Here is a 10,901-nt window from a genome sequence, read left to right on the forward strand (position 1 = left end):
AAGTTTTGCAGAGACCAAATTTTTCATTTTGTGCTAGTCAAGCGCTTAACTCCTTTTAAAATAGTGGACAGTGGTGCAGTTTTATAATGTTAAGTACTATTAGAGCCCAATACAGTGGGATCACCACCTACTAATCTATTTGCAGATTTTTCTGTGGAATGCAACTTCAAGTTACTTGCTGGAAACTGGCTGATTTCTTGTAGCTCATTTCTAAACTATTTTGTAAAAACAAAAGAGTGGAAAGCTAAAATACTACTTGGAACGCTAAAGACTGGTATTTACAAAGCAGTCAATCCAGGAGTGGCATTCATCGTACCTCTAAGAGCAGGTCTTGGAGGTACGATGACCTGGCAGGCCTTTAATACTTTAAAAGTATTAAAGTCTTTTAATACTTGCAATTAAAAATATTCAATTTAAGACTGTGAATCCAGCAGAATCTTTGAAAAGACTTGAAAATTACTTCTGTATCCAGTCAGACTGAGCCCAAGTCATTTAGCAAATAATGGGCAAAGCTTTTAGTCCCTGAGCTAAAAAGACTTTGAGCTGTAACAGCAGAAAAAGATTTTTTTATAAAGTATTGACTCAGGGGTGATGAATATATATGCATACCACATTGTTCAGAACTCCCAACAATCTCACAGAAATCCAAACCGGAATTTAAATTCAAATAATATTTATTGAAACAAATCATTCTGAACTTAAAGGGAGGAAAAGCATCAATTTGGCAAGACATGCTGTGCAACTGTGCAGCAGAACTGATGCACTTTACATAAAAGGCACTTTAAATTTGATTAATCAGTTAAACCTGCTATTAAATAGGCTTAAAAAATGAAAGCACAGATACTAAACTGCCAGTAGAAAGGCACTGGATGAGACAAAAGTCTGCCTCATTTGATCACTGATTAAAGCAACAGAATTTGATTCACCCCCGCCTTCCCCAAGAAAAATAAAATAAAAATAATCTCAGGAAAATACATAATACAAATAAAATTCAATACAAATACCTCATATTTATCTCCATGTGTTCAGTATGGCAATATCTTGCATTCATTTAAGGTTAGTTAATTTACCAGTTATTTGCTCCACCAAAAATATAGATAAAAATATAGAAATATGGGGAAAAAAAATGGCAGAGATGTGTCAATGGAATTTAAAATTACAGCAATAATTTGACTTCATGATGGAATAGAAACACACAACTCTGGCATAAAATTACTTTAAAGTCAACATTTCATGTCTCTTTGGAGGGCATTCAGCAACCGTGAATTGAGGATGTTACGTGCAAACCTGTTCTATTAGTTTGGTCATACAGTGAATGAAATGAGGCACGAAATTCTGACTAACAGCAAAATAAAAATCAGAAGTGATTCGTTTATGCAGATGATCAGGAGGGAGACGCGTTTCACGCCTCACAATACTGTTATATCAACCACTACGAGTTGCTTTAAGAAGGCTTTGGCAAACTGGGATGCAAGCAACCACAGTCACACTTTTGATCTTCACAGACGATATTCACAGAGGGCCTCGGAAAGTTTGAATAACTGGAATAAACCGGTAAAGGAATGTGATTTTAAAAACGTCATGGTGCCTGCGCAGAGTGGCGTAGAAAAAAACAAACCGATACTGGAAGAATGTAATACAAAAGGAAATGACCAGATGTTGATCAGGGCTAATAAGGTCAGATGGTGGTAGTGAAGCTGAGAGGAGACGTGATCATTCGGACCACTCATCGTCGTCGAACTCTGAGGAGTCGTCCTCGCTGTCACTGCACTCCACGGCGATACGGCGCGACAAGATGGCGGCCACGTCGTTGCCAAAGTGATCGCTCTTCTCCTGTTCCCGCTGAGCTTCCACCTTACGCAGGTTGAAACCTAGAAGAAGAAGTTAGTTGATGTTTAGTTTGTCTGTGATGGGCTGCAAGGAGCCCACCGCAGAACCAGGAAGGCGAAACCAATCTGGTCTGCTGAAAAACTGCATGATCATCAGCAAATGTGAACGTTTTGGCAGATTTGTGTTGCTATGCAATCCTAAAGAAAACAATATTCCAGTGACTTCATCCTGGAGTCTGGCTGTGGTAAACTCAGAGAAGTTACAAAAATCCCAGACATACATTGACTGAGAAATAAAGCTTGCTTAGCTGTTTGCCTAAAATTGATTGTCTATAAAATGAATCTGACTTCAGGACTTGTCAGCAAACTACAAGGTTTCCATCCTGAAGAAATGCAGAAAGCACACCCGGAACAATAACTTTATAATAAATTATCTCTGAAGCACAGTGGTGGAGGCCTGATGATTGGGGCTCATTCTCAGGCTGCAGAAAAACTTTTCATTTCCACTTATGTTTAATTTCTCACTAAGGTAAGAAAACCTGATGTTAATGCATTTATCTTATATCTAAGGTTCAGGACCTGAGTGAAGTTTCCACCCCAAATACTTTAAGTTAAACAAAATTGGTGTAAACCGTTTGTGCAGCAAAAAAAAAAAACTACTTTTAGTTTGTTTCGCTGTCAATTTAAAGATATAAATAAATGTTGCCAGACGTCATCAAAGGTCAACAGCAGCCCACATTTACAAAACGAAATAAGGTGTCAATTTTTAAGATTAGATAAAAAGGGGATCAGAGATCAACCTGTTCCCTCATTCAGATCAAACAAAACTGATATGAATTAATTTTGCTGTTTGCAGATAAAAAATAAAAAATAAAAATCGGTGCTCAGTTGCTTGACCCTAATTTGTTTGATTTTGTAAATGTTTGGTTGACCTTTGATGAGCGCTCGAAACATTTATTAATATCTTTAAAATGACAGCAGCACAAACAAAACGTGTTCCTGCACAAACGTTTGACACCAACTTCGTTTAATTAGAAGAAGGTGGGGGAGAAACTTCACTCCCCCACCAACTGCTGCTTTTTAGAAATAAAGAGTTCGAGTTAAATGTCAGCCTTTTAGCTTTACATGATGTCACTTAACGCAATTTATACCAAGACATTAAAATGACTAACTCAATGAAAATTATTGCTCGCTGCTCTCCATGAGTCGGAACCTGTTGGAAGCAGACTCATGTTTCCGCTGACGTGCTTCTCCTACGTCTTACCTTGTCGGATGGCCTGCAGCAGGTCACTGCGACCGTCGCTGGCAGGAGCTGGCTGAGGTTTGGGAGCAGAGCTGGAGGCCAAACCACCGCCCGAGGGAGGTGGAGGAGGTGGAGCACTGTAGGCAGAGGGTGGAGGAGGAGGCCCCGGTGGTGGAGGAGGCGGCGGCGGGGGTGGCGGTCCTCCACCTGTAGAGATTGGTGGTGGGGGAGGAGCCATGGGCATATTGGGCGGTGGAGGCGGAGCGGGTGGAGATGGAAAGGAGGGTGGAGGTGGGGAGGGACTGCCATCGAAGCCAGTTGGAGGAGGAGGTGGAGCAAAACCAGAGGGTGGGGGCGGGGGAGGAGGTGCGGGAGGCGGGGAAAGGTTTGGGCGGGAGTTCGGAGGGGGAGACATAGAAGGAGGTGCTGGAGGAGGATGGGTTGGACTCAGCATGCTGACTCTATGCTGCGCTGCTGTTCCATCATTAAACCTGCAGAGAAGAAGTCGCTGTTAGAGACACTGAGACATCAACAGGCCTTAATGGAGACTTCACTTCCCTCCATTAACATTTTATATCTGTGCAGAGGTTCAACCACAGCTGCTCGTGTTCAAGTTAACAAAGAGACGAGCGCAAGGCTGCGGCGAGCGTGACTTCGCTTTCACCACATGCTGCCAAGGGCGACCATGTGCTGGCAACATGTGTGGGCAGAGTGCATGATGCTACAAGTACGTACTCCATGTCTGGGGGTGGGGGAGGCAGGTTGTCATCAGGGCCAGGCGGGGGCGGAGGCGAGCCAGGCTCAAAGTGGTAAGAGTCCGTGCTTTGCTCAAGGATGTCCGAGTTGAAGTCCTCCCCGGATCCGATGCTACCATTCAGTCCGTCTGAGGGATTTCTGAACACAAACAAAACAACGTCAAATCAAGCACAGCAGCTGCTCCGACAGAGCGGAGGAAAAGATCGGAGAAACAGAACAAGTTAGCAACTTCTGCTAATTAGAGGTGAATTTAAAGGAGCAGGTAAAAATAATCCCCTGAACATTTAAGGAACACACAGTCTAACCTGGAAGTATGGAAATTTTATGTAATTTTTTTATTTTTATTTATTTATTTTTTTCCAAATTAATAGGAAACTCTTTAATCAGATCTTGTTTGACATGGCATGATGAATAATGCTCGCCATCGTCACGTATTCTGGAAAGATCTGGTGATGAGATGTTTTAGGCAAAACCCAAACAATAAACTGGGCAAAATACTAAGATATAATTTGCTTTTCAATGTCTATGTTATATAACAGAACGTTAAATATCTGGTTGAAATTCTGAAAGACGGCAACAACAACAAAATGTCATGTAATAAATACAATCACCATCAACAACAAATCAAGCAATGGAAAAAAAACTGACACATACAGTAAGACTGTAGAAAACACAAAGAAAAGAAAAATTAAATAAATGGACAAGACCCAGGAGGAAAACTGGTGACGGAGAGTACTGAAAAATAAAACTGTAGAAAATTCAATGAAGAGCATCGTATAATATTCATTGTTTGAAAATGAGAATGTTTTATTGTTTAAAAAGGCGTCAACCAAAATGAAAAGAAATAAAAGTAAAAAATAAAAGACCTGCAGTGTTTTACAAAAGCCTGATGATAAAACACTGAAAATAGTCAGAAAAGCAACTGGAGAGTATTGATGATTTCCTTCATTTTCCTCCCCTCCTGTTGTCTATAACTACAGATTGCTGCGCAGAAATACAAATATTGTTCTTCAAAAGGATTTTTATACCTGTTGTTGTTAGAACTGCATTCCCATTCTTACTTAGCGGTACAGTTTATTTTAGTCTAATATAATTTAGATTAATACAATCATTTTTACATCTGGCAGACAAGACAAACAATCAAAAGTAAAAAACAAAATGGTGGAGACACTTTTTTTGTTGTTTACTGGAGAGTTTTTTGTGACCATCAGCTCTACACCCTTCCCCTTGAGAACATTCCCAGACAGCACATACCGCCTCATCAGTGTGTACAGATCCGCTGATAAGCAGGGGGATGAATCACATGAGCGGCTAATGTGGATTTTTGCTTGGAAAGCCAAATCTGAGGCAACAGATTCAGAAAGTCAATATTTTGACTCCTTAAATCTTTACCTTTCATAAGTGATCGATATATTGCTGTATCCCTGCCCTCGGCATCTGAAAAAAACTTAAACGCTGCAAAATCTGCATGGAAATAAACACCTCTAGTGGTTCATTACTAAAACTCACTTCTGCATGCATTGATCTAGTGACACGTCTGGATCAATATGTCTTGTTTAATTTTGAATGCCGTCAACTTTAGGGAATTTCTTTGCACATCTGAGCAGTTCTTTTGGTCTTGTGTCTGGTGTGCCTCAGTCACAGTCTCGCCTCTTTTTGTCTGTAACGGTGTTTCTTCCAGGGTTTCCCCTCTATTTAGCGCCATCTATCTTCCCGTCAAACCTGAACAGCTTCCCTGTCCCTGCTGAGGCATCCCCACAGCATGATGCTGCCGTCAACATGTCACTGCACGTATGATGACAGGTGAGAGAATCTTTACAACATTCTTTAGTCACAAAACAAAATGACCAAAACTACAACAGCTGTTGGTGAAGAAGTGAAATAACTGGCGCCCATTGCCATTTATTCTCTGTTCGGTGATAAAGGCTTTAGTTGCTTCTCCCAATAATAAAACAGGTAAGAGAAAATGCAATGTTTTTAAGCTCTTTAAATGCATAACAATCATTTTTTAAAAACACACGGATGTTGTCTTAAAAACTATTGGTTTCACTTTTTTTTCTTTGAAAAGCTGACAAAAATTAATCGGAGACCAGCTGGAAACCATGGCAACCTAGCCTGTCCACTTTAGGTAACCACCAAAAAAAGTATGAGACAAAAGTACTGACCACAGAAATTGTTTTCTTTTTTTTAAATCAATCAAATCTATGGTCTACTACAAATACTACATACTTCTGCTGTAATCCAAACAATCAACAAAAATGTAATAAATCGGGATCAAGATGAAAGGTTTAAAGTTGTTACGCGTGCCGTGTCTGCTTGTGGCAGTTTCTATTAAAAAAGCCTAAAAAGCAAACAGAAACTTAAATCATTTGTTCCAATTACTCCTCTTTCTATTTATAGCGATTCAGTGAACACCCAGTTCCAAAAACAGCATCAAACTCCCTGAAAAAGGAAATGAAATTCGTAATCAGCTGAAAGTTCATGACTGAAACAGCCCATTATGCTCCAGCCTGCCGGGTTCCTGAACACACAGTGCACTTCAGAAAGCTGCCCAAGTGACTCCTCCTTTCAGTTTACTCACCTTTCATTCTTTGGTACGACAAACTCCTGTCCCATCTTCAGCCGCTCCCATTCGTCCTTCCTGGTCTTGATCTTTCGAGGATGAAGCGTCCTCGGGTTCACGTTGTCCTTCTTCTCCCTCTGCTCAGAAAACACAGGGTTTTTTTTTTAAATGGTGGATGTTGTAATGCGTTACTCCGGCTTTGGGATTCGTGTTCTTATGTTGGCGTGTCTCACTCTGTGCTTGCGCTTCTCCTTCATGATGTCCTTGGTGTCCTGCAACATCTTCTCCTTCCACAGGTCGAAGAAGTAGGACGGATCTGTGTAAAACTTCAGAGCCTCTTTACCATCCTCCCTGCAAACAGTATTTACAGGTGCTATAAGCAACAGTCACACTTTGTTGTGAACTGTGAGATTATAATCTTCTTAAAGAGTAGAAGTATATACAAGGCATTTAACTTCTGTTATAAGATTTCTTCACATACCTTTCTGCATGATTAAACTAAACTAATGGTGTCTAATCTGAGTTGACACATTCCTTGCATTGCTGACTTCTTGTTATACAAGTTTCATTTTGCTTTGTGGGGTAGTTGAATTTCATAAAATTAAACCATGAAAAATTACAGCTCTTCTCTTAGTGCAATCTATGCCCCAGAAACACTGAAAACTATAAGTCTTAGCTGCTAAAATATGTCCATAATTTAAGTTTTGATACATGTTTGGGAGGTGTTCATCTGCGTGTGCTGCTCCTGCCTGCTCCATCCTACCTGTACTGGCTGAGCTGGTTGAGGGGTGGTGGAGGATTACAGGTGGTGTAAGTGTCCTGTACAGGGACCGGCAGAGACGGCCTGGTGAACAGCTGCTGATCCTGGGTCAGGCTGCTGCGGAAGGCTTTCCTGGTAGTGATGGCCTGCAGAGAGACTAGGAGAAACAAACGAGAAGTTGAATAAACAACTTGGATCATAGTTTCTGGAGGAACGTCCAGGAGGAAGAACTTACCCTCTTCTTCTTTGGGGTCCAGTTGGGTGACTTTAACCTGCAGGCGATCAACTCTTTCCCCCAGCGTGTTGACTCTGGTAGCAAAGGCTCCAGCCTGGATAAAAAGCTCCCCAAACACGTCCTCTGCATATTTACCTAAATAACAAAAAAAACCACCACAACTTCCTTTACCCTTGTTAAATGTTATACAAGCTATACGAGTACACTCAACCGACAGATATGACGGACAATAAACTAAACCTGGCTGGTACTCACTGAGGCTGCCGAGCTGACGGATGATGTTGGCCAGGCTGATGTTGGTCACACATTCCAGTTCGCTGCGGATGTTTGAAGGGATGGTCTGACGGCTCACGTGCCGCGGCTCTATATTCCTCGTCACCAAAGGCATGATGGGAGGCGGCAGGCAGGGTGGCCCAACCCTGACACAAAGGAAGAGAGAGGATCGATTACTGATCTGTGGCACTGGGTAAGATGTTGTCCAAACTCAGAATTACCTCCTTAACAATATGTATAGCTATGGATAACACAGTTGTAAAGGTACTCATATCCATCAAACTTTTTCACATTCGCTCTACAACCACAAACATATTTTATTGGGATTTTATGTCGTAAACATTAATTGTGAAGTCATAATTTGTAGTCTAACTTCATAATTAGTAATCTATACTACGACAAGTTTTCTTCCAAGACTTCTTTCTTTCTTCCAAAAGAACTGATAAGCCTTCCTGTCCAGGTTGAAGAAAAGCAACACCGCAGCATGATGCTAGCACCACCGTGTTCCACTGCAGGTTGGGTGTTTTTGCGATGAAGTGCACGACACGCAGCGCTTACATGACAGCCTCTGAGGTTTCAAATGACCACATTGCGCTTTCTGGGTATGATTTGACAAAGTGTGACAAAATGGGCAAAAGTTCAAGGGTTCCGAATATTTTCACAAGTCAATGTACGTTTATATATTTTACATGTTTATCGTATCTGTAATGTAACTGAAATTCTATTCATTTAAAAATCTCTATAACATTTAAATGAGGAACTGAAAAAGAAGAAGAAGAAAGAAGAGCAAAATGTAAAAATGTTTTTTTTTTCCATTGGGGCCTTAAAAGGGCATAGTACGTGCATTTTACATTGGCTGCTATTTCACAAATTTTCAAATCAAACACTAAATTGCCAAAAGTCTTGTATATGACCATCAGCAAATTAATATTTCATGTTTGACCAAATGCTTAATGCTAAGCTATGAATAATTGAAGCTTTTACAAAGGCGTGTTAACTGCCAATTTTATCACAAGCAGTCTGTCTGTTTCTTTAGCTTACACTGAAAAATTGCCACACAAGAATTTCCAGTCCATATTTTTGACTTTTTAATGATGTGAAGACTAAATACATGTCTTGTCAGCTACGGAAGCGTTTTTGCACGTCTAAGTAAGTTAAGAGGCTCATGACTAGGCAAGCTCTGCACACACATACATAAATAACACAGAACCAGACAGAACTAAAGCAGAAGCAAAACTGCTGCTTAGCTCAGAACAGCATCTACTACGCAGCAGCTGAGCGAACCAAACTGAAAGGTTAAAATAGAGAAGAGACTCCTTGGGTTAGCTAGTTCCCTACCATTATATTTGCAGCTGTGTAAATATATAGTGATATGTAGCTGACCTGTGTACCTAATATCAGCTGCACACAGTAACATAGGAGAATATGGTTGACAGCTCAGTGGCTTCAGTGCCTCCCTGTTGGGCCCATTTTGGCTGCCTAATTACAAGTTTGTCCAGTTAAAATGATGTACTCAGCTGAAGAGATGATTCATAGCGTAAGAATCACAAAGAGAGCTGTTTGTGTTCCACTTTTTCCTCCACTCGGTGCTGCTATGCTCCAAAACCCCAAAGTGAAGCACTGACACTGATGGAAAAACTTGAAAAACACGAAAAGCCCGGGGGGCTGCCCTGTGCTCGGCAGTGACAGTGAGCCAGCCTGTGGATTTGAATAACTGAATTTTGCTTAATTACTTAACGTCAATAGGGCTTCAGAACGGTCTAACACTACACTTTTATAAATCAAATCGGTAAAAACAGCGAACGCTTTCACGCCCAAACATTAGCTAAAACAGGCTAAATGTAAGTTGGGATCTCGGCCTTGTCGGAGCAGGAAGTAAACTTGTAAGCGCCTCTTATCTCGAAGAAACCCTCAAACAAGGGCGTGTTTTTTTTACCCGTCACCATATATAAACAACAACGAATCAATTTTACTCCCTTACCGTTAAAACTTGCGCCTGTAGGTTCACTCTATTTTATCTGTTGCTTGTTAGGTCGGAAAATGTTCTCAAGAAATGTTGAGAGTTACAGCACAGCGAGTCTAGCCTGAACAGCTCGCGCAAGTCCCGGAATTGGTAACTTCTGATTGGTTGAAGGACAGGATTTCTCGAAGGTGATTGGCTACAGAGGATATCTTGCGCTCTGTGCTGAAGAACAGGATGTGGATATTTCAACGTAACGAGCGCAACTCCACCCAAGCTAGTGGCAAACATCTGTCCGTAATTTTCGTAAGGGAGGGCGGAGGCAACCCCGCATTCCAGAGTGCGCTCCCAGCGAGCTGGAACGCGTCCGAGGAATGACTGGCACTGGAGCCTTCTGCATAGGGAAACACTTAAAAGTTCATGGTGGTAAAGTGCATCCTTCCTCTCAGCGGCGGTATTTTAAACGGGAAGTGCTGAGCCTTTGACGGAAAGAACTTATCTGAAAATTAAATTAAGAACGAAAGACCTTTAAATCTGATACTGTGGTGGAGTGTATAGCTAGGATAGCTATATCTTTGTCTTGCTAATAAAAACCTGAATACTGTTGGTTTTTATTCACTGATTTTACTCTGACAGCTCTAAGTAAAATGCAGTGGAAGCAAGTGCTGCCAGAAATCAGCTAAATAATAGCCCACCTGCGTGTACTTTAGTCTCAGTACAGCTTTCCTGTAAAGGTCTGAGAGGTTTGTTAATCAATTAGAACAACCCCTGAACTCACCATCATCACCGTGAAACATGGTAGTGACAGTGTTATGCTACACTGATGCTTTTCTTCAGCAGGGAAAGGGAACCTGAACAGTGTCGTTGAATACAAATATGCCTCTTTATAGATTAGTATTTATTTAAAAAGAAAAGATTACTTTTGCTTACGGATTTGATCATTTCTTTTGCTGGCTGCCACATAAATTTCTGGTGAATTATGTGATAATAAAGAGGGAGAAAAAAGAGGAAACATTAAAAGAGCTCTGCCAGGCACTGTGTGGTGAAACCAATTTAAAACAGGCTAATTCTCAGAAGATATTGTAAATTTTCTCATTAAGATTATCTTTACTGAAGGTAGCACAGTTTTACCTAATCAATTTAAATATGCACACTTTTAAAAGGGGATTGATGTTTTACATAGATGTACAGAAAAATGAACAAGCTTTATTAAATCTGTCCTTTTTTCTTTGGGATATCGTTGGTTAAGAGGTTGTGATTATTTGTTTAAGCAAAATAGCTT

At 40.8% G+C, this 10,901-nt stretch overlaps 1 protein-coding gene across 1 annotated transcript; it reads right to left on the bottom strand.

Moving 5' to 3' along the window:
- Window positions 1-656: 656 nt before the first annotated feature.
- On the bottom strand, window positions 657-9,902 carry wasf2 (WASP family member 2). Its single transcript, XM_008421827.3, has 9 exons — window positions 9,641-9,902; window positions 7,642-7,805; window positions 7,387-7,521; window positions 7,155-7,308; window positions 6,625-6,742; window positions 6,410-6,528; window positions 3,808-3,966; window positions 3,094-3,563; window positions 657-1,871 (listed from the first exon to the last, which is right to left on the bottom strand). The coding sequence occupies exons 2-9, from the start codon at window positions 7,772-7,774 to the stop codon at window positions 1,714-1,716; spliced, it is 1,446 nt and encodes a 481-aa protein (XP_008420049.1). The 5' UTR covers window positions 7,775-7,805; window positions 9,641-9,902; the 3' UTR covers window positions 657-1,713.
- Window positions 9,903-10,901: the final 999 nt, after the last annotated feature.

Source organism: Poecilia reticulata, chromosome 11, assembly GCF_904066995.2.
Source record: "Poecilia reticulata chromosome 11, P_reticulata-male-v2, whole genome shotgun sequence".
Taxonomy (NCBI): domain Eukaryota; kingdom Metazoa; phylum Chordata; class Actinopteri; order Cyprinodontiformes; family Poeciliidae; genus Poecilia; species Poecilia reticulata.

Bases quoted from the DNA above. Each gene is read 5' to 3' on its own strand.
- wasf2 (XM_008421827.3), bottom strand. From the start codon at position 7,774: ATGCCTTTGGTGACGAGGAATATAGAGCCGCGGCACGTGAGCCGTCAG. The intron at 3,564-3,807 runs GTACGTACTTGT...TCTTCTCTGCAG, and splicing joins CCCCCACCCCCAGACATGGA to GTTTAATGATGGAACAGCAG. The intron at 1,872-3,093 runs GTAAGACGTAGG...TTCTTCTTCTAG, and splicing joins GCTGCAGGCCATCCGACAAG to GTTTCAACCTGCGTAAGGTG.